Source organism: Phaenicophaeus curvirostris, chromosome 2 (genome assembly GCF_032191515.1).
Source record: "Phaenicophaeus curvirostris isolate KB17595 chromosome 2, BPBGC_Pcur_1.0, whole genome shotgun sequence".
Lineage (NCBI taxonomy): Eukaryota > Metazoa > Chordata > Aves > Cuculiformes > Cuculidae > Phaenicophaeus > Phaenicophaeus curvirostris.
Window position 1 is genome coordinate 61801271 of NC_091393.1, and position 24774 is coordinate 61826044.

At 39.0% G+C, this 24774-nt stretch overlaps 1 protein-coding gene across 3 annotated transcripts in view; it reads right to left on the reverse strand.

Annotated features, from left to right (window-relative positions):
- Positions 1-24774, reverse strand: part of RPS6KA2 (ribosomal protein S6 kinase A2) — a 297537-nt gene that overhangs the window by 25228 nt on the left and 247535 nt on the right. For all 3 annotated transcript variants that reach the window (XM_069852241.1, XM_069852243.1, XM_069852242.1), the window contains 3 exons: positions 16332-16434; positions 11423-11553; positions 10403-10528 (listed from right to left, as the gene is read on the reverse strand). In XM_069852241.1, the coding sequence (XP_069708342.1) occupies positions 10403-10528; positions 11423-11553; positions 16332-16434 (360 nt within the window). The remainder of the gene's footprint in view (positions 1-10402; positions 10529-11422; positions 11554-16331; positions 16435-24774) is intronic.

Sequence of the window (24774 nt, forward strand, 5' to 3'; positions counted from 1 at the left end):
ATATTTATATTTGCTCATTGCAGTTTTGTGAAGATATTTGCATGCCTCCAACTGTGTAGATAAATGCCTTCTTCTGGATCTAGTTATGCCATTAGCAGTTGTTACACTCCTCAGCTGTTTAATACCACCCACCAGCTGGGACTTACAGCCTTCACAACCCTGCCAAAGAAATGGGATGTGTGAATACTCCCTAATCCGCTTTGGGCAGAATTAGCTTTGTTAATACAAACTGCCTTTTCAAATGGCTGAAATTAACTGGGGTGACCTTGCGTGAGGAGGATGGTTGTGTTTCTCACATGGAGTTCTCCATCACTACAGTTGTGAGATGGGAAAAAGGCAAGAGGTAGGAGGTGACAATTTAACTGCCTTTGCTGTATGGAAAATGAACAGCCTAAAAGAAGGGTGAGAGAAAAGCAAACAGAGTGAGAAAGAAGACAGAAAAAAGTATTCGATGCACTTGATGGGAAGAATAGTGATATGGGCCTGAGGAGAAAGGATAGGGCTCTGGCCAGGCTAAGCTGGAGTTAGCCATGAGGAAATTGCTGTCTGTTATTGGGTCTGCCTGTACTGAGGAGAAAGGACTTTGTGTATCTACTGAATAAAGAAGACTGCACTAAAACATTAGCTTGGCTCTGACTCGATTTTTTTTCCTTAAGTGAAAGAGGATGCAAAAGCTCTGTCTAATCACATCAATTGAAATGGGCAACGGTAGCCATCTCCCTTCTTGGGAAAGCTAAATGTACCTAATACTGGCACTGTGGTGTGTGCCACCACCATGAACTCCAGCAAAAACCCTACATTATATTTTAGTGGATTTATTTCACAACAAGAACCACAAGCATTGGGGAGCATTAAAGGTACACTCTGTAGCACAGACATGGGTAAAATGTAGGTTGTTGCCTCTGATTGAGGAGCTTTAGTGGGTCATACTGCAGGGGCATAAGGCACAGCTCTTTTTGCCCTAAGTCCCAAATGGGACCAGTATCGTCCTCATCTTCAACTGCCCTAAGTGACCTTTGCTGGCAGCTGAAACTGAGGTACAGGAGTGTGAACTGCAGCATCTAAGCCACTGGTACAGTCCTAATTTGCTGCTCTGGCTATAGCAACTGAAAGTCCAGCAAGAGGTCAGGGCAGACACCTGGGCACTGCAATACCACAGTGTGTTTAGGCAGCAGGACTATGTAAAGCTCCTTTTGACCAGCACTGAGGCACTTATGATGGCTTTGTGGAAAAAGCATAGAGAAGGAAGAGAGCTTTATACACTTTGAAATGCTGCTGCATTTTCTATTATTTACTTCAAAGTTTCTTCTAAAGCCTGCTTGGAGCGTAAGCATGGGTTAGTCACATTTAAGAGGAGATATGTGTAGTTCAGTGTGATGCAATACTCTCTGTAGAAATCCTTTCCTTTTCTGGGAGAGAAGGGATGAGCAAAGGGAGAATTAGTTTTGTGCCCCTTTTCACATTACATCTACACTCTGTCTATGACATATTTGAAAATTCAGGATACCACTTATGGAACCGATGTTAAGTGGGATTTGCATTTTCTCTGAAGAAAGGAGGTGCAGCAGCACAGAGAGATTTTGCACCTGACAGTTTCATCTACAATATTAATTCCAATTAAAGTGTTAGAGAGATAGACTTCTGCAGTTCTGTGCTTCTGGAAAAATGTGCAGGTTTCTATTTCAGTAATATTTCCTTCTAAAAATAAGCTCTACTCGTGCCAAGCATCTGTTTTAATTTGATTCCTTTTTTGATGTCAAATTACTCAAGCTGGATGAAAATCGTTACAGAAAGGCTAACATTATTTAAAAGGACATGGTATAATTTTACATTAAGATGTCTCCAAGGAGAAGTATTCCAAGCCTAATAGCTTCTGAGGGACTATTTGCTGTGCTATTGGTTTTGATTAGCTCCAGAAATTCATTCCCCCCATCCATGTGTAAATCTTTCAATAAAACAGTGAAATTAATATTAAGAGAAACAGGCCTAATTGGCAATACTTTTCTGAAAAAAAGCACTGGCCATCAGATCAAGCTGTGTGGGTGAGACATTAAACTTTCTGCACACAGAGCATGCCCACTCACTGCCACTGTTTGCTGACTTAGCACTCCTAAACTGTCAGCTGGAACTGCAGTACTTATTAATTAGCATTTATATAGTAGCACACATTTTCTAAGCAATGCAGAAACATTAACACATTTGTTCCAGTAGCACCTTTGAAAAAGAAAAGCTTATTTTAGAGAGAAGTCTGCAGTCTTGGAGGCAGAATAACTCCGTGGGAAAGGTTCTGCACTGTTTTAGTCTGCTCTGCTCAGCCCTAGCGCACATCCTCGGATCAGACTGATGAGTTTTCAGTCTGTAAAATGACTGCAGTGCTACTCCTACCTTCTTTTACAAGAAGCTTCAGGGATGGAAACCAGTATATCATATTCAGATCTCATAAAAGGGGAAAATTATTACATCAATATGGAAGACAAATTCAAGAAACATGGTTTAAATGGCCCCAAAAGAGAAAAAGAGCCACAAAGGGCCAAATTCTGTCCAAAATACTTAGGTATTTGGCAAGCAAGCTGGAGAAAAGAAACACAATATTATTAAGCTGTAGGAAAATTGCTGTCTGATCCTAGGTTTCAGAGAAGATTTAATTAGCAGTGAGAAACACCATTATTTCACATTCTTCAGAGGCTCAGCTATGCCAAGGAGAGGGGCACTGTGATCTTTGTGACAAAATGGGAAGGAGGCTGCAGGAATCCTTACACAAGAGGGAAAGGTCAACTACTGCACATCTAAGATTTTCTCTGAGGGTGAGACTAAGAGGTGGTCTGCACACATTTCTGTATTTCTATCTGCCTCCAGTGTTTATTTGGTTAAGAATCAAGCAATGCCTTGATCCCATTTACTCAAAAAACCATCAGTCAATGATGGCTCTTGGTGCCACAAAGAAGCTTGCTGCCTGTAGAAGTGCTCAAGGCACTCCTGGCTCTCTGCCCTGCCTTCTCCCAAGTCCTTCAGGCAGAGGCTAGGATGCTGTACTGGCCCATCTTTTCTGAGGCTGTAGCTGCAGGGTCCTGCCTATTCAAGCAGTACCTCTTTGGAAAACTGATTTATTTCTGTGGGGAGAGTATATAGCAGAAGTCACTCAAATCGAAGCACAGAAAAATGAGATTCACCGAAGGTTTGGTTCATCACCAAACCCAATTCTTAAAATATGAGGACAGCAAATAGAATATGTTATGTTGTCTCCTTCTGTGGTGAGTGAAATTGTACAGTGATTCTGGTCCAGCATGGAAATCAGGCCCTTGGATAAAGTTATTTGAAACAGGAAAACCAAGAAACCTTTAAAAAATTCTCTCATAGATAAGACACAAGATTCTCACAGACAACTTTCTCCACCACACCTTCTCTACTTCCTTTTACTGTAAAAAAAATTATCTTTCCATCATATCTAGAGGACACCTATTTGTAAACACTCCTATCGTATCTATGGATCCTAGTTGTAGTTTAGGGCTCTTCATGCTGGTTTCTTTGTAGAGCACTCTGCAAAACAGCCCTTGCTATGCAAATCCAAAGCAGCATGGAGAATTGTGCCTAAATCTGCTCTGAAGCATGTATCTCCTACGTGGCACCTTACAGCCTACTGAATCTGGTACCACACTACTAGCTTAAGTATCCTTCAGGCAGTGAAAATCATCCTTTACTTAAGTGTCTGGACAACAGGATTTCCTGAAACCCAGATTTATAAACCAAATTTCATTTGAGAAATTAATTAAGGTGAGAAAGAGTCTTATACCTCTGACCCTGCATTTTGTAAAGCTACATCTCCACTAATATGACAGAACCAACTTCTTTGTGTGTGAGGGGGAGGATGTCTCGGTCATCTCCTTGAAGAGTCTGTTTTTACTGACTGTTCTCATGATCAGAATTTTTTCTGAAACTCCCTTTTTTATCTTCAAGACATTCTGTCTTGTCTTGCTGTCTTTAGCAGCCAAATGGTTGTCATCCATCATTTATATCGTCTTGGAGTTATTAATAGATTTTCATTGCATCCCACTGGACTTGTCTCTGTCTTACATCATATGCATATTTATAGCTCTTTTGATGGAGTTTGCCTTGTAATTCTTGAATACTTTATGCTACAGATTTTCTCTAATTTGTTTATATTTTGTTTTAAACCATGGATACCAAAATAGCACACGGTCCACAGGGTTTAGTAGTCATAGCCAGGTACTTCGGGCAGAACTCACTTATATGCAAACATGTTAGCAACACAGAGATCTATAGATTTTTTTTTTCCAGTTTTATTAATAAAACTTTAACTACATTAGCAACACACTTATGCAAAACTTATGCTGGTATTCAAATCCTTGTATTTCCATCCTATGAATTAATTGAGTGTGTTGAACAGCTTCATTACATATCATTCAGGGAATGAAAACAAAAAGGAATGAAAATTTACAGGGAGACTGCAGTCAGAGATATTTTCACAATAAAATATTGGAAAATATTTTTCAGGATCATCAGTATGGTCTTGCAGAGGCAAGAGATATGCTCTTCAAGGAAAATTTGTTAAGACATCTTGGGGAAGTGCAAGGACAGTTAGAGGCTTATGGAAGCACAGCTGATGCTCCCATTTCCCTTCAGTTGAGTAACAGGTTTTTCAATAAGGTCTTTTTACATCACTGTATTCTTCCTGATGCCATTTTTCTCACAGCGTGTGAGGTGTGATAAAGCCATACTGTCATCCAGACAAACCTTACTGTGACAGACACCCAGCAAGTCCAAGAAGAATTTGCATGACTAGGGATCAAATAAGAACTGAGACAGGACCTCAGCATTTGATCTATACCCATTCAGCCTATCCTCTCCTTTGCAGAGTCCTGTTACTGCTCTGCTTCAGCAGCAGGTAACTTCTGCTAAATTTCAAAGCTAAACTTAAAGGGGATGGAGCTCTGACCTGGAGATCTCTGCACATACCTTGTGGCCTGGCTTCTGTACCGTGTTATGGCTCAAGCAGAGGGAGGAAAGGTCAGATGAGCAGTGGATGAGTATGTGCTGGTGTTGGCAAGCTAGCAGGCTCAGGGCCAAGAAATCTGGGGTTATCCAGAAAACTTTCCATTGATTTGCCTATAAAAATTCTGATATCCATGTTCCACTGGACACTAGGTACCTCCCAAACAGACAAAACCAGACACAAATGCTCCCCTGAAAATTTCAGTCTGTTTCCCTTTAGGGCAAAGTCACTCTAGTGACCTTCTGTGGTCAAGGAGAAACAAATCTAAGCAAAACTCTCTAGCTCTACAGAAAAGAGAGAACTGTCAAGGAGAATTGATGGCCTTCAGTCTGATTTTTTTTTTCTTTTTCTTTTTTTTTTTTTAATCTTTTCCTGTTTCAATAAATAAAGCTACATATGTTCAGGATTCCTATTCTCTTTAAAAAAAACCTGCAAAATATCCTGAAGACAGCCTTAGAAGACTACTTGTTTTTTGTTATTCATGCTTTCTACATTTAGCACTGATAGACCGTGAACTCTTGACATAATCATAGTATAGGTTATGGAGAAAATACTGTAGAGCCAACTGCATACCACTGTGTAACCTACAGCCTTCAGATTAGCATGACATTGTATGTGCTTACACCAACCACCTAAAACCAACCAAATCAAGACCGTGAACATCAAAGGAAGAGCAAAATGAGGTGAAAAGAATTATAGAGTGGATTATGAAACAACTCTAGAATTCATACAGCTTTTGGCGACTATGTCACTTACTGTTACTAGCAAATAAATAGAAGTATATAGCAAGTCTGATTACACAGGCCTGCTAAAACTAGCTCTCACTGCTTACTGACTTCTATTTATTGATACTACTATGACACCACTTCTTTGCCGGTATTGCATTTTTATAGCTAATTAAAATGCACATTCTCCCTAGTCTGCACATACCAAAATATGCTGAGATAGATGTACTTTCACTGCTTCATAATCACCAGAATTATATATGAACTGTTGGACTTACTAGGACTCTGGCATAAACTAACCCGTATCCCAGAGGCAGACAAAGACTGCAGAATTTGGCTTTGTGCACAGCTGTGGATCATCTGGAGCCAAATACTTCGTTAGTACATTACAGAGATAGGAAAAAGTCTTCAAACTCATATGTCTTTTGAGATCCAAATTCCACTGTAGTACTGTCATCTACAAAATTGGATTCGTCATGTGGGACTACCTCTACTGTACGTTTTTCTTCTTCAAGGGAGGGAGAAATATATATGCTGCCCTTCTACCCATGGCTCTAAGAGCATGGAAGAACTAAAAATCCATAAGACTTAATGAGTTAGATATTGTTTTGACCTGGAGAAAAAAACAGTTGGCATCAAGCTGTTGAAGATGGCAGCTATGCCACACACCTCTGCAACATCTGGGGCAGTTACCCTATTGGGGTTAGAACAGACCATCACATCAGCAGCAGTTGCTACCTGGCTGTTATCTACTAGTAATGTCTCCTAGAAATAAGGGGTAAATATAAATAGAGAAACCTTTAGACAAAGAGGGAGGAAATCAGGTCCTTTGCAAACTTACTTAATTTGGCATCAGTAAGAAGAACATCTGAAAATCCATCTGAAAGCATCATTACAACTAGAGATCCAACCTTAAAACCAGAGCAATAGTTTTCAGTTAAGAAAAACTTTCAGAATGCATTAATTGCATCAAATCTCTGGCAGATTTTGAAAAATCTGATTCACCAAGAACTCTGAACTGTAGCATTTCCTTTGTTTTCCAAACAAGAGCTCTTAATCTGTTTAGGCTTCCATTGCAGACTTTCTTCCATCCACAGGAATTCGTTTCATCTGCTCTTCTTTTACTGATTTTCCTTTGCTTCTGACCTCACTGGTACATCTATACCAATGTGAAGCTTGTAACTGTGGTCAACAATGCCAGTTCCCTTTGCTATCAAAAAATCATTATGCCTGCTGCTCCCATCACATCTTTCTTTATTTTCTACCAAAGACTTACAAAGCACCCAGAAGAACGAACAATATACGTACTTTTTTTTAATAATTTTATGCTTTTTTTCACTTGGTAATGAGATGGAAAGAAAGTCTAGGAGTAAAATTTTAAAAGTACCTCGAAGTATGTACATGCAGTAGAATGTGATACAAAGAATTGCTAAACCAGCATCTGCCTGCCCTGATCCAGTCAGGTGGCTACTAGTTTAAAGGCAGACTCAGTCTGCATGAAGTCTGCCTGTCTACAAGGATGCTCTCAGAAGTGGAGATACCTGATTTCTGGAGAAGTCTGAATTCTTAAATATTGCATTTAGGAGCCTGAGGGCACATCTAAAATAGATCTAGATATTATTATTAGCATTTCATTTTTACAGATTACATGGAAGAAGAGGGAACAGGTTGCAAGAAAAGTTTCTTCTGCAAGTTCAGATATTGGATTTACAAAGGCAGTTGCATGCCTGCAGGTGTGGAGTAGTGTCTAGGAGGACTTCCAAAAGCACCTCAGTGAGCATGCTTAGTCTCCCTGAACTCTGAAACTGGTGAAATTCCAGATCTGTTCAAATGCTCCTAAAACATCAGTAAATAACTTCTTTGCACTGCTGGATATGTAATTCTCTCTATAAGCTGACCCCCAATTAGTAGCAGATGGCCAGCAAAAGGAAAAGAGATGAAGTGTTTTGCATTTTAATAAATATATTCTGCTTCTGAGCTAAGAAAGTTTTTGATTTTCTGAGTAGATTTTCTTGCTGTAGGTCTGACACAAGTTACTCTGGTTCAGTGTTCTGCTGTGTCAGTATGGTGCTACACAGCAATAGTAAATAAGGCCTGGTGAGTGGCAGTCTCCCTGGAGGGATCATTTACCCAGTGACATTACATGTGTCCCCTGGGGAGATGGGATGATGCTCTCTGATGTGTCAGCATTTCATCTTAAAGAGGGAGCTTTTAATGAGGAGGTGTCAGGCAAATGGGGCTGCTGCCTATCATTCAATCACTGCAGATATTTTTTCCTCTGAATGTTAGGGAGCAGTGAGAAAATTATACTTGCTGAAAAAAACAAACAGTATAATTACAGTGATTATAATTTATAGAGAGAGTTAAAGGATGCATGTCAAAAGGGATTGATATACAATTATGACAGTAACAGTTGCAACTCCTGTGGTATCTAATTACTTGTAATGGGTGACATTTTGCAATCTTTATGAAAGCGAGACACTTTGATAACAAAATGATAGAACCTTAATACGAAATAAAAATAAATGTAAAGGAAAGTAAAATGAATATATTGGTGGAAATAATAATAATCAAAGAGGTAGCATTGAATGTGCTGGAAATACAGTGCAAAAAGATGTGCCTCAGTCATCTCCTACCTCAAATTTGTGCTACACATTTGACTCTCACTGCATCAGAAACTGAGATGCTGTGCATGTTGCCTAAGTTGGTAGTCAACATCAAGACATATTGGCATGACAAGAAAAGAGTCATAAGAATTGGATGAAGAAAGGAATACAAGGATGAAAGATTAATAAAAATGGGAAGCAGCATAAATGTAGCAATCAAAGTTTTAAATGTTACTGGAGTTTTGAGTGTCTCCACATGCTGAATTTGCTCTGGATCCTCTGAGGTACTCCAAATTCCCAACTACAGCCTCTTGGATTCAGGCACTCAGACAGTTTTGAAGACCAAGGTCTTTCTATTTTGGTTTTACATTGGCTGCATTACACTGATAAAACTGTCAGCAATATTGATACAAATAAAATATTAAAGTTATCACTTCAATTTAACATACATTCTGTTTATCACAGATGTAATTTAACTACACAGAATCCCATATCTACTATAATATAATGCTTTCTGTTGACAAATGACTTGGAGAGTGGAAAAATCTAATTTTTCCATTAATTAGAAATGAAAATCCTAGCACTTTCTTGTGGCAGCCCACAGACCTGCTGGTAGGTCCATGCTCCTAATTATGGTGTAGCATAGCAAAATCAACTACTGTTTGAAAGTAAAATGAACAGTTTGTCAGTTATTAGTAGTCTCTCACCCCTGGGAGACATCAAAACTTTCATGGATTTTCACAGATACTGCATTATCATGATTTTTGCAATAGAAAATGGAAAATGGGACTGAATAAAATGTTTAATGACTGTCTGCAGCTCATCTATCTCATGGATTGCAGTTTAGATCTTTTCTTTAAGCTCTCATCATCACATATAATAGCAATGACATCTCTTTTATAAGCTAAGTTTACATATCTTTTCTAAAATTTTAAAATGAGAAGAGTAGAGAGGCAATTGACTATAATCCCTTGTTTACTGCAAGACTGGTAAATACATTCCTCTATGTAGTGATTTCAAGGAGCTACTTTTTGGTTTATGCTTGTTTAAACAACCTGTTCCCATGAGATCCTATGGAACGATAAGATACGACTTAACTGTCTATATATTTTCAAATTAATTACACTCAATCCTCTTTTAATCCAAACTTTTCTCTTTTTGGTACAAGAACAAACCCATTAAATATGTTTATATCACATGAATGTTTTAGTTGTTATGCCTTTTTCTTAAAGAAACTTGAATGTTTGGAATTATTCCTTTATGCTGTAACCTTACAACCACTTGCCACATCCATTGGCCTGTTCTGCCCTCTGCAACAGCTGCATACTATTTATCCAATAGAATTTAGGAGAAATTGTGACTTAGTCCTCTGAGCATGACCTTCCAAAGGAGTTCTACTAAAGTTCTTCCTTATCAGAAAATGTTCCCTCACACCTACATCCTAGAAGCTTCCTGGCCTTTGCAGCTCCAGTGACTGTTTTATGTAGTGTTGCTTGATCAGTTCTGGAGTTCATTGACTTATCTTTGATATCCAACTAAATTCCACTGAAATCCACTTAAATCTCTGCTGAAGATCACCTTTTGCTTCTTTGTGTCACATGGTGGTTTTGAATGTGAAGGAGACAAAAGGAAATCTGAAATTTTGAAGGCCATCATGGTTTTCACTGACAAATCTAATTCCAGTAAAAAATGTCAGCACTAAATAACTACAGAAAGAAGAATAAAATGCTATTTCAACTTTGCAATCATTTTATATGTTATTTTGTTCATTTATGGTAATTCAGTGTAGGATCTGTTAAAAATCTTACATAGTTTGCAAGGCTGAAATGAATAGCAGGATTTCCATGCAGGACTCTAAAGTTTTTTTATCCATCCAGGAATTTTACTTCATGAGTTTAAGGTGTGAGAAATAATACAAGGCTTATCATGAAACCTGTCATCTTCCAAAATAACAAAAAACCCCAAACACGCAACATTTGCCAACAAGAAACAAGCCAACGAAATATTCACTGGCTGCACTCCTGCCCACATTTCTAGCATCTTCCACAAGGCTTTCTTACCTTCACTGCAAACTCTGTTTCTGTAGCTTTATGAACACATCTCTTGCATACAGAATAGGAACCGATTCCTATATCCTCCTTGATCTCGTATCCATCTGTAAAGTGAATGTTGTTCCCGTGTAACTGCTACAGGGAAAGACAAAAGAAACAAGGTAATGAGGACACAGGTATGTAAAAGCAAGGACTAACTTTGTCTTAATAAAGTAAGTGCTTGGTGTCATCTCTTTCACAGAGTTGTCTTATCCTTAGCAGTTTTTTCTAGGTCTAGTTAAAAAAAAATCCGAAGCTCTTTACTTTAATGAGTTTGTCCTCTCCACTTTTACCCTTTTCCAGTCTGTAAGATGGTGTTGTCCACGTAAAAGTAATGGCAAAAGAAGCAGTGATTTCCTAAACTATTTAAGGAACTCAATCAACTCCTATTCACAGGAAACTGTGGATCCAAGTGCCCTGACAAACATACATATCTTGACAATATAAACTTATTTCTAACTAATGAAGGGCCAAAAACCTTACAAATTAGTAATAGCTTCACAGTCTTTAAAAAAGATACTCCACGTATGGGGTTTGCCTACAGACCACTGGAAGTCTTTTCCAGGGTACATTTAATTATGATTTATGTGTGAGATAAAAGTTTCTTTTTTCCGCTAACTTAATTTAAGAAAATATATTAACAATAAAAATAGTAGGAAATACTTTAAAATTTCTAATTTTATTCATTGAAGGGTACAGAATGAACTGTGGCATCATTAATTCATATGCCTCTTGGAAAATATCTGGGTAGGTGGTAGGTGGGCTAGTTAGATACTGAAATCTAAATCTGAAGACTTGCTGCAAATTCCATCCCAGGAGATGACCAGCAGCTCTAAAAAACCTCTAGGATCTCCAGTCTAAAAATGTAACCTTAGCAGCACTACTTGTACTGGGTAGCTGTGAAATACCAGTGAGAATGCTGTGGCAGTTTAAATACTGTATGCATATATGTATCTGCTCATCAAATATGAAGTGTAACAGCATCAGTACCTGCACAATTGGATGGACGGTGATTTTGTGCACATCTTGCTGTGAAGGCTCCTGCACCAAATTAGAGGCAATGAAGCTGAACCCTCTGAAAAGATGATGAGCATTGGCACTTGGAGGAACACCTGGGGAATCTGTAGGAGAAGGAAGAAAATGGCCTCATAGGCTGTGCAAAAGATCAGAGAGTAATAGCACAGCACCTGCAACAGACAAAGTCACCTGGGGCCAGTCAACAGCAGATCCTGCTGAAGTAGCAAACACACGTGAATGTAATCCACCTCCATATCAAGGCTCTGATCTGTCTTCTCCATCCCTTTCCTCTGGATCTGAACATTATATGGGTATTGTTTGAATCTCTCTTCTTGGATACAGAATTCTTTTTCAAAGAGCATGTTCATTCTTAGGCAAACCTTGCCTGTGCTAAGAGTCTGCACAGACAGGGAAGGCAGAGAATAGCAAGTCTACAAGAAAATTGGAGGGCTGAAGGCCTGATAACTCTTTGGCTCAACAGAGGCTCTCCACAGAGTGGAAAAAAGCTGCAAGACAATATATCTGTCCTTCACAGAACAGCTTCACTATAAGAAATTACAAAGAAATTACGTGGTACATTGTACCGCCAGCAGAATGTAGAGGAGACAGGACGTGAAGCAGATGTAAAAACACAATTCTCCAGCAGTGGCAGTTTGCAGCTTCATAATGATCTTCCCTCAGCAGCTTTAGGAGCTGTGATCCCTTCCAGGAAAGATGATGGTTGACTTGTCCTCAGGTGAACAAAATAGCTAAAAGTGTTTAAACTGATCTTCATGGAGATTTTTTCCCCATTCCCCCTTTAACATGGCAAATCCATTGGGGGAATGGCTGCAGATAAAAGAACACTGAATTATTCTATTTTTCGAATGAAATAAATAGAAAGCAGTTCCTGGAACATACAGCACCAGTTAGTGAGAGAAACAGCCTGCCAGACAGAGAAGAGTTGCGCTTCACTTAAAATTTTGAAAAGCTTTAGAAAGATCTTTCTCACCAGGTATGTTTTGTCCTGGGTATTTTCATAAGCAAGTAAGAGTCACATTACAAAGCATTCCTGGGTAGCTGAGTAGCTGGCTAGGTATTATAGAACCTATAGTACTCAAATCTGCTCACCTTTTATTTGTTCTTTTTTTAAATTTTTTTTTGTTTCCTCTCCTCTTGCCCCTTCATATTTCTTGCACTGCAACATATGATTTACCATGTACCAAGTTACAAAGCTAAACTTCCTTTAGAAAGCTATCTCCTCATATGAGCGTGTAAATAACCCAGTTTCACTAAAGGAAATTAATCCCATTGCCACCACCAATTAGTGTAAAGGGCAATGGTGTGGAAGACTGCTTACTGTTTGAGGTCCTGAAAATATGCGAGAATGTATTTCCTTGTGGGAACATTCCCTGTATAAATCTCCTAGTCAACTGAATAGAAGATCTGAAGCCAGAATATGGTAAAACCAAATCATCTGATCAGAAATAACCAAAACTGTGACTGGAGCTAGTTCTTTATCTTATTACAAAGCCACCTCAGATTTGACATGAGTCAGAAATAAACTCAGCAAGTCAGACCTCACTGCAAAGTATGTGGAGGAGCTTGTTGTCTGATAAAATGACGTGAGCTATTTGTTTATCTCAGTGCACTGATGAGCACTCTCCTTGTAAACACATGGATGAATCACACCAGACCTTTTGCATCACTGGGTTGTTCTTATAAAGGCATATAACAACAGTGATTTTCCAGGAGGTATTAATTAAGAGGAAAGAATGCTTGTTTTAAAAATAAATGACAATGATTCAATTCTGAACACTCCTGAACTTCAAAAAAGCTGTGATCCATCTCTAAAATATAAGCACTAGGTCATCTCTATTTAAAAATAACTATTCCTTCATTATTCACTGCCAATGTCTTTATCAAACTTCATAGAACTACTGGTTATTTGGTGTTTAATATTAAATATTCACTACCACCAACTGATATGCTCATCATGTGAATTAAATGTTAGCTCACCTGTCTTAAGTGCAAAATTATGTTTAAATAATGTTAATTAACTGGCAGTTATGAAACCTAAGTAATTCTCCAAGTCTTGATAAATTGAGAACCATTTCATGTGTCTGAACTAGACCTACTTGAAAACACCAGTCTTGCATAATAGTTATCTTTCTTCCTGCGAAAGTCAAAGTTTTGTCCCACCAGAGAATCTAACTTGATAGGATTCTTAAAAAAAATAAATATTGAGTAATTTACTACAGTATGCTTCACTTGGGTTAGCAAACATTATTATCTTATTTGCAAAGGAGGAAATTTAGATAATTCAGGTGCAATGTTACCGATTTTTTGTCGGCAGTAGAGCCAGCCTAGGATATCCCTGCTGATTATAGCATGCCGCCTCATCAATTTTAACAACCATTTGTGGACTGAAATCTAACTTGGATCACCAGAACAATCTTGATTTTATCCTTGTTCAAATCACTGTTTCTAACCTGAATTGCTTCAGTGTCCTATTCCTTGTGAGGAGCTGTATCAGCACAAATGAGATGTGGGTCCACAGTGGTGGACTTAGGAAACAAGTAGCCAGAAAAAAAAACACCAACTCAGATGAATAGCTAAGAAAAAGTGATTTGAAACTCTACCCGTAGCGATATACTGTTGATGTCAGAAGCTACATATTTGGCACACTTGGAGCTGATGATAGGAGTCCACAGAAAGCTGTTTCAACCTCTTGGGTAAAGGAACTTTCTAAGGCAGAGTAAATTACTGGATTGGCAAGTTACTGGATCCAAAGCTTTGACATAAACCTGTTTTCACGTGGGAGAACTCATTCATAAAGACAGTGCAAAATGATGTATACATCTGTGCCATCTTCTTGGTAATAACTTTTAGACAGCTTCGTTAAAATACAACTGTATTATCATTGTGAAATAGGAATTATTACACTCCTTTGTGGCTGGGCACATTGTCAGCAACAGGGTAAATTTATATGGGGCCTATGTCACGGAAGAAAAAGTGCAAAACAGAAAAGGTTCTTGCTTGATTCCACTAACAGTACAAGCTACTATTAAACACCCTTGTGATGCTTTCTCCTTCTGGTTGACCCAATCAGTCAACAGTTAGGGGCTGCTAAATATGCTGCCAGTGTGCAAGGACTTTTCTATCACCCAAGAAGCATAAAGGGATTCACACTTCCAGTTATACCTCTCCTTTTGAAAGGTCAGGGTCTGATTCTCAGGCCACCACCATAATAGGATGGAGCAGAACCTAGGCAGGCCAACCCTCTAACTCAGCTACCACCCCAACAAAACTTTGTGAGTCAGTGTCTTGCATAAGATATCAAATTGAACTAGACAACAGTAGTAACATGTAGAATGTAAAAATATAACTCTGGGCATCAGTGGATGCATGAAGTACAAGGGGTTTTATGCCACTACAGCCAATGAAGTGTGAACTTCCAAAGAAATCCAAACTCTCAATGCTTCTTTGAGAACTGCCAGGGCAACACTAGCCTGTACTTCTCTCAAGATCAGACTAACTTTCAGTCTCCAATATTTCAGAGAAATGGACATAGAAATTCCTCTGAAATCTGACTTAAAGCTAAAATCAAAGACGTGATATGTCTGGTATTCAAAGATCATTTGTTTCAGTGTGGTGGGATAGGAATATCAGAACACCACTAACCTATTCTGTAGACAGGTAGATGTTCCAGTTAGACCCAAATAATCAGTGTAACAATTTTTATAGCTTGTGAAGTTCAGCACATCCTTGCAAAAAAAAACCTAGGAACCAAGACTGGTAAAAGATTTTGAATAGATGTCGCTATTTCACAGCCCTTGAAAGGAGCTTTGAACCAAGGCTTTGAATAGACATATGGGCTAGTTTTGAGAAAAAGGCTGAAGGTCATCATGAGCCTGAATGAAAACTACAGGAAATCTCAACTCTGATTTGTGTGCTATAGTGCAGGAATTTTTGTAATGAAAGCTCAAATCTTTTACTCTCACTGCAATAGTTCTGGGGCAATTTGAGGGCTGAAGCTTGAGACATTATACTTGGTTATTAAAACAATACTATGTGAAATTTGCAGTGCTCACTATCTTCAAAATGTTTTACAAACAACAGTTAACTATTTTTTTACAATTTAAAACATCTCAATAGGTACTTCTTAACACACGAATATCACAGGCAGAAATGTCATGCAGCTTATCCATGTCTAAGAAGAGGTAACATCATAAGTTGACTACCACTCTGAGGTTATCGCTGTTATTCTTTCCACTGAAGGAGTGGAAAGGTGGTGTTTTGTGCAACAATCATCTTCAAATTTATACTGCACAAAGTGTGATATTTCTGTTATGAAATAAAAATTATAGGAACATTATTCTCACTGCAAGGATTTTCTAAATATTGTGGACCAAATTTTCTGTTGGCAGAACTCCACTGATCTATGAATTCGATGACTCTACATTCCTATTAACCATCTATTAACTTCCAACAGTCCATAGTCCATGGTATTTCACAATTAAAGAAAACTTCTATAGAAAATAAATTTAAGTACTAACTTGCAGAGATGCAAAGTTCTTTGAAGCCAAGGTAATTTTGAAATAGTTAAATTCAACTAACGTAAACAATGATAAGAGTAATAAAATAGCAAAACAATTGTTATTTTTCCTGTTCAAAAAGTGAAATCTAACCTTCCTGAAGACAAATTAATGAGAAGTTGGCAAAATGCTTATAAGCTTCTTTTCTTGGAGATGCAAATCAGTCTTTTGCCTCCTGCTGGATATTGCAAAACCCAGTAATCCCTCAGATGACCAGATTTATAGACCCTACTGGAATGGAGGGAGGAAGGAAGAATGAATTTACTCACTAAAAAGCTGCATTACTCATGTGTCACATTACTAACCTGTGGGGGTCCGAGATGTGAACTCTGGATCAAAATGAAAGGTGTCTTCTGGCCGTCCCACGGCAGGCTTGAAAGGCGGCTTGATTTCTTTCCTGTACAGTTTCTACAATGAGAAGAACAGATCACAATCAACAACAATCTGTAGATAGGCTCTCCTGCTTTGTTTAGGGTGTCCTCTCTCAGCTCTGTGCCATCCTTACAGGACTGACAAAAAAAATAGATGATGTATCCATAGCTCTGCCTCATGCTTGAGTGAACGGCTTAAAACCTGTGCCCTGCACTTTTTAGGGGAATCCAGAATACAAACACAGTTGAGTCGGTAAAAAACTAGCCTGTAGACAGGCACAATATTGCAGCTGAGGCATCTGGAAATTCACTAGGCTTAATGACAAGACTGGAATATGCAATAGTTATACCAGGAAACTGTGCATGGGTTGCAGCCACGCAGCAATGGCAATGAGCACAAAGAACTGCTGGGAAGCAGTGTTTGGTTTAGCAATTAGTATTTGTCAAGAACTAGCGATATGTTTGACACTCTGCCAGGCTGAGCTGAGCAACAGGCCTGGCTGCCTCATGCTCACAACCTGAAGACGAGACTTGTTCTTTTGGTGTATCTGGTAAAATGAAAGGGGCTCATAGCTGAGGACTAGATGAAACTGTCATTCAAACATAGAATCATAGAATCATAGAATAACCAGGTTGGAAGAGACCCACCGGATCATTGAGTCCAACCGTTCCTACCAAACACTAAACCATGCCCCTTAGCACCTCGTCCACCCGTGCCTTAAACACCTCCAGGGAAGGTGACTCAACCACCTCCCTGGGCAGCCTGTTCCAGTTCCCAATGACCCTTTCCGTGAAGAATTTTTTCCTAATGTCCAGCCTAAATCTCCCCTGGCAGAGCTTGAGGCCATTCCCTCTTGTCCTGTCCCCTGTCACTTGGGAGAAGAGGCCAGCACCCTCCTCTCTACAACCTCCTTTCAGGTAGTTGTAGAGAGCAATGAGGTCTCCCCTCAGCCTCCTCTTCTCCAGGCTAAACAACCCCAGCTCTCTCAGCCATTCCTCATAAGGCCTGTTCTCCAGCCCCTTCACCAGCTTTGTTGCTCTTCTCTGGACTCGCTCCAGAGCCTCAACATCCTTCTTGTGGTGAGGGGCCCAGAACTGAACACAGGATTCGAGGTGTGGTCTCACCAGTGCCGAGTACAGAGGGAGAATAACCTCCCTGGACCTGCTGGTCACGCCGTTTCTGATATAAGCCAAGATACCTGCAGATGTGTAGGGAATGTGAAGGCCTAAAGGTGGCTTGAGCAGAGGAGCAAAACCAAGAAAAACATAAGACAGGAAAGTATACTGCAGGTAAGCACTGCTAGGCATGTGGGTTTGTGCTGGCAAGTAAGGGGGCACATAGAGGTTCACATAAATAACAGTCACCATAAATGGAGGCTAATACACTGCCTTTATTACCAGGGACTTTGTGGCCTCTTATGCTTAGCCGTCTTTAAGAAAGTGCTTCACTGTGCTTCTTTGACAGCATTCATTCACGCACACGTGCTCTGGGAGATGAACACACTGAGGTGCGACTTGTCTGATCTGATTCAAAGCCTACAGAGGTTAATGGAAAAAGACCTATTGATTTCAGCGATCTTTGCATCATTTCTGCTTGAAATGGCCAAAATCAAACCGTCATGCTGATGGAAGCATGGGGGACACAGCTCCAGTTTGACTCCCTGCCTCATGCTTCAGATCTTAGACTATGTTCCCTTTCTAGCAATGCTTTTGTTCTCAGGTTTCAAAGGGCTGACTTAGTTGCCACTGACAGTGCCCAATAATTAACATGTCTGAGCATAAATATAACATCTCAAATTTCAAGTCACGATAAGAGCTGGAGAGTTCAATTTTATGACTGTTTTTAATACATATTTTCAGGTTAGCTTTTAAAACAACTTCAGAATGTGCTGATTTTTCAAAATATTTAATGGAGATTAATATATCCTTGTCCAGCTCTTTGTATGCAGGAAGATTCTTTCTAACTGTGGGTTTTGCGGTGAATTAACTTCTGTAATATAAAGCATGTGGTTCAAACCTAAGATATATACACATCAACATAATTTGAACGTGATTTTGCATAGATAAATAAAGGTTCATGAGGCAGGACATTCTGTGGCATAGTATTAGCATTAGCATAAAGCATATGTTTGTGGTTGAATCAAGATTCCGTGGAAAAGTGGAAGGGTGAAGCTGGAAATGACTCTGCAATAACTAATGGCTATTTCCCCATAAAAAGTTCCTGTCTGTGTAGAACTGCTCCATAACTTCCAAGACAAAAAGAGATGAATAATTGTTGTGAGCCACAATGGAAAGACAGTCTTCCAAATAATTAAAAGCCAATTGCAATCTTAAGCAGGAAGTGTCACTCATCAACTGAAAAGTATCAGCCTGGTAATTAACATACATCTTTTTCTGTCTGCACAGAAATTTAAAAGAGCACCTACTGAAGGTTTTTCTGTTGTTAGGATTACACCTTGAAAAAGTTATTACATTCCATCTTCCCTTAATTTGTCTTAATTCACAACTGCAGTTCTTCTACTGCAGAAAGCAATATGGTCACATGCACATGCTTCCTCATTGAATTAAATGCACTCCTCATCCTGTGAGGTCCAAAAATTGGAAAATGTTTTAGAGTTGTACATAATTCAGGAACTGCACTCTCTTTTGATTACCATAACCATATAGTCTCTGGCCTCTTAATTCCTTGTAAGTGCTGTTGGAGCTACATTTGTGTTTTCAATCCCTAACCCACATCCTCCACTACTAGGGAGGGATTTAAGATTCATCATGACTCATGCCACCTAAAGATGTGTAGTCAAAAGCCTGCTTGCTGGGAGGGGATGGAAACAAAGAAGCTGCTTGTGTGAGTAAAGGCACCTCTCTGAGTGAAACCCAGATGACTCCCTTTTCCACTTCCTTTTCCCCTTGAGATAAAAATTATTTCTGATGTTCCTCACTAGACAAGTAGGAACAGCAAAAGGAAAGGTGCCTAGAAAGTTTTTTTCCCCAAAATTCTTGAATCTGGTAACTAAATGAAATCTCTGAGGAACAAGAACAAGCAGGGCAGTGTCATTTGTGGGCTTTCTCATCTCTCGCTGGCTCCAGTTCTCTGAGTGAGCCACTATAACCAAAGCAAATTAACGGAAGCAAACTAAATCACAGGGCAGCCCAACACAATTAAACACCAAGGCTCGCTGCAAGCAGAATGCTTCTTCCTTTAAAAAGCTGCATCCTTTAGACTGCAAAATGCAACATGACACCAGCTGATCTAAGAAAACAGTAAGAATCACAGCTGTTGTTTTCTGTACACACAGAAAACAAATCTCTTGGAGGGTTTGAGCTCCTTCTTGGTTTTCCAAAGAAATTTCTCATTTTAGTTGAATTAACCTATTATCTCCTGTCGTGGTCCCAAAATTATCTGGGGCTAATGGATCACCTTAATCTCTTCTAATAGAAACCAACCAGAGTAGGAAATGATATGACAAGTTAGGTTTAAAATCTTGTCTTTGACCATTTCTATCAGGCTGCTGTGCAACTTCTGGTTAAGTTTAAACAGTTGTCTGCATCCCAAGTCATGAAAATTCTGGCTCTGTATGCAGAAGTCACCAAGAGTTCCATCACTTACTTTAATGGGAACAGGATCCCAGCTGTCCCAGATTAAATTCCACTTTTCATATCCAAATTATTGTTTGTGGTCTTCTTATTAAGAATTTAAAAGAGACTCTGGATAGGTTAGTGCTAACTGGAACATTTAAATTTCATGTTGGGTGCTTAAGATCATGACACGTGTGTTATTGTGCATGGGTGTAAGAAGCTGAAGATTTTTAGTTTTCCATTTTGCTTCCACATCTGTAAAGGAGAAATGTATTCCTAAACCCTTAAAGTTTTATTGAGAATATAATTTCTCTCTCTTTCCCAGTAAAGAATAAAATCCCACATCCCATCCCCATTTTCTTAAACTGGCCACAGCATTAACCTGTCACAGAAAAAGGTGACTGACAGGTATCAGGAATCACTGTGCATGGATGTCAGATTCAGAGGCTGTGCAGAGGGAGCACATAATCCACAGAATGAGGGGGATGAACTCCAAGGTGTGAAAGCACTGATTTCAATAGTCACACCTGGATACATATTCGTGGTTCTGTGTTCTTACCAACCCCTCATATCCTTCTGAGACTTTGATAATCATTATCTTCGGATTAATAAGTAGCTATGAATTAACTAGAGCAGAGTTCTATACCAGTTTGAGAAACCACAAGCTTCTACCAACCCCTTCCGATTTTGGATAAAACCCTATTTTTTGAAATAACTTATTTTCCCCTCGGTCTCCATGCCCTTTCCTTAATGTTGTCAGACCCCTGACATGAACTTCATTTGAAAACCTCCTCAGCTGGGAATCAAGTAACAGACCAGGGAGTTTAATCAACAAATGCTACAACAGGTGTTTGTCTTTTGTTATTTATAAGCAATTATTATTTCATCATCTTTAAAAAATGCACTCTTAAAAAAACCCAGAGATGTAAATGCCCCGTACATGTGTCTGGCAAATATCAAGAAAAAGAAAATGCTTTAATTTAATTAAAAACTATTTCGTTGTTTCCTCAACCGAGTTTCTTTCATGAAGAATTGAATTATTTCTTAGACAACTTCTAGAAATAGAAAGATGCTACCCTCCACAGTGACGCACTTGTAGTGTGAGAATAAACTCTTGATACATATACCTGTCATGGAAAATCCAATAAGCAGACAAGAGGATGAACCACGTTCTAAAATGCTTGTTCTCTCCCAGATTAATGTCTCAGTGTTATTGTCTGCAAATAATAGAAAAGCTAGCAGAACCTTGGGATCAATATTTGCTGTTGATAAAATCTGCAATTAAATAAGTCACGTCTTCAGTTTAGTTTGATCTCTGATTAATACTGAAGGAAACAGAACTTGAGTCCACTTTCTTCCCACTCCTTCCATCAGCTGCATTTGACAGTTAATTTTCTAGTCTGTCATCTAAACAAAAAATACTGTTTATAGCCCACTCCTCTGACTGCAGTCTGCAGAAAGGGATTTAATTTTTCATTTTCAATGAAAAGCCAGAAAGTCTTTATGCAGGACCAGGAAAGAAGAAATCATAATGAAAAAAAATCAGGAACCAGACTGTGCTTTCTCAGACTCAATGACTGAAATTATCAGCAGTCAACTTGGTTTGGGTGTGTTTGTCTTACGGAGAAAACTGGGTGCAAAGGTAGTAAGCGGGCAAAACTCAGAAGGAGCTTGACATCTGACCTCCTTTCTGTGAATATCAGCCTTGATCATGAAAGACAGTCCATTCATTTAACAAAGGATCTATTGAATTTGTGTCACAGTCCCTACTAAATGCCTTAGAACAGTAAGACTGGTATTTGCAGAATCCTTTACTTTTCATACTAGGAAGTGGGAATTAAGTGGCTATTTACTGGCTGACAATAGCTGTAAAGATGAGACTCATACAGAGATTAGCTTATGCCTCATCTTAAGTTTAGGCATAAAAATTCTTTCATATTGTCCCCAGTTCATTTAGTGTTACTTATGCATCAAAAGTTAAATGCAGGTTGCCTAGAGGTTTGTACTGAAGAACAGCACCCTGGAACATGAAAATGATGTGAAGCAGCCTTTGGGAAAGCATGGGAGGACAATGGTCTTTCTCTGGCCACAGAGAAACTGCACCTATTGCAGTGGTCATACACCAGCAGCACTGCTGTGCTTGGCATGAGTATCTGCAGCAACAAAACAGTGAGCTTTATTACACTGCATATGTTTTTACCAGTGTATTAGCTGCCTTCATCTGAACTAGACGCTACCAGACACTATCTGGTCGTGTCTGTTTGAAGACAGTGATAGATGGGAAACAAGCAGGAAATGACTGTTCCAACAGGTCAACACTGCAGTGACAGAGACAATAACCAAGCCCCAATCCAAACCCCAAGGGAACAGCTCTGATAGTACTCTGATGCGAAGATGTGATTTATACATTTCAGTCTGTGATTCTGATGACTTCATTACTGTAATATCTAGACTTGACACACAATGTGGAAGGAAGCAACCAACTCTCATTTCTGCTTTCAATCTCTTTGTAACCGAGATGGGTATCATGTCACTCGCAGGAAAAATCTTGCTTAAAAGAAGACCTGTTTCACATTGGGTTTCTAGAAGACAGTAGCCACTCTGACCCTTTGTCATAAGGGGGCTCTTGGTAGAGGATTGTTTTCCTACAGTCGGTGAAAGTTTCTATGCTGTCAGTTGCAGCAGTCCTGTCTATCATAGCTGTCAAAGTAGTTGAGAAGCTCTCCAAGAAAGCATGTCTCTTGCTTCCTGAGGTCTTTATATTACCAAGGTATAAAATAAATCAGCATACATGTCCTGCCTCTACCATGCTGTTTCCTAGCTGCCAGCAAACTGATGCAAGAGATTCTCTATATGTGATGGAAGAAAGAAATAAGGGCATCAGGGACTCTTTCCTGCAACAGTACAAAGATCAACACTAAACAACTGTGTCTGAGCCACTTCTGTTTTCTGACCCTGCTCTGCTTCTGTCAGTGGACAACACAATTAACAGTTGGCTGGATAATAATTTTGAGGCAAAGTCCTGACTTCAGCTCAGGGCCAGGCCAGCTCACACCTCTCTTAAATGCATACAATACTGCTGCTGTAACTAGATAAGCCTCTCAAGATCTCCATGAATGATAGTAAAATTAGGATTAAATGAGCGAATATATTACCAAGATAATAGCTGATCTGTGTAATAACGATCTGTCTGTCTCCAAGAGAGTGCAATAAGCACTAATTATGTTAGATTAAAACAGGTCTTTACAGCTACATTTTACAGCAAAGCTACAGGGCTAGGTAAGACACCAAAAGGCAATTAAATCCACCTTCTCTCTGGCTCCAAGTCATGTTCAAGCATCCTTAGTCCTCTTCACAGCAGATATTTCCCTAACATGTCCATAGAATTTTTTCAAAAGATGGAGGACTGTACAATTCCCTTAGGACAGGCATTAAATTGTTCCTTAAAAACTGAGCTTGAAATGATCCCCAGTCATCATAAGAAAATGTGGTCTTGAGAAGTTTCTCAGTCCAGAACTGACTTTGTTGAAAACATTTCCAAGATGCAGAGCCTCATTTCTCTGTGACAAATTACTGAGCAGCTCCACTGGCAAACACAGAGTGAGGAGAAACCCTCTCAATTCTCCAATGCTCCTTATTATGTTATGATACATGGATCTAACCTGTATTTTCATTGCAAAGCTGAGGACTGTGAAGATATCAGAGGAATACAGATAATAATAAAAACAGAGACTCCAACTCTTCAATATTCTCTGTATTCTTCAGTATTTTCTTTTCACTTAATGTTTTCATAAATGTAAAGCCTTTATACAGAATCTTATGATTAGTAAGAAGCAGAAGAGGAAAGAGAATCTAGACTCCAGAACATACGTAATGAGACTAAAAATCAGCTGGGCCATAAAGGAGAATATCAAAATCCACGTTCACTGATCATCTTCAGACATGCTTGTAAGTCATGTCAACTCTCCAATATGCAAACCAAATTAGATTCGTGAGTTTTTCCAAAAAAAATGATTCTGTGGGCCTTTCAAAGACCAGCTGGGAACCAGAAAATGTGTTTTCACAGAGGAATTAGCGTTCCTGTAAAGCTCTGGGAAGCAGTTTGAGAACATCTCTGTCACATTCATTCTGTTCTACCAGAATTTATAGTAAGAACTTCATCAATGTGTCTGTTTCACTAGCATTCATGAGTGAATTCAGATCAAATATTAAAGAGACATAACAATACCATAACACAGGTCAGATAAAATTACACTAGAAAATTCTCAATCATGTGGCAAAGAGGAGCTCTGATGAACTATTAGATGCCTAGATCGAGAATGAAAAGCGTTTGCTTCCAGGTTTGTCTGAAAATAAGTTGATTTGAACAAAAAGGACACTTAGAATGCGAGCTTTAACCTGTTGAAAGTTTAAATCAATTAGTTAGCTAACCTTTACTGCCAGCTTTATGAGCTGTGGCTGTAGCAATAAAATATATCCTTGTTTACCATTCTATGAATCATGTCCAACATGTCTTATTTGAACCAAGTCACATTTGATCAAATGTTTGCTGTTCCAGTTTTGAGTGCTGATGTTAAATTAATGATTCACCTCAATCAACCACTTCTAAAAGGAGCTGCTGTTTTCTATTCTGGCTGGTTGACTTGTATACTCAGGAGTATAAAATCACTGTTCTGAAAATCCATCTATGTTGTGCTTTTCTGTAGCACCCATCATAATTATGGCGGAAGGGCCAGATCCTGTCCTAAGGTTTCTTAGGCCGAAAGTGACAAGAAGGGGTCATCAAAGCTACTCAGTCAGA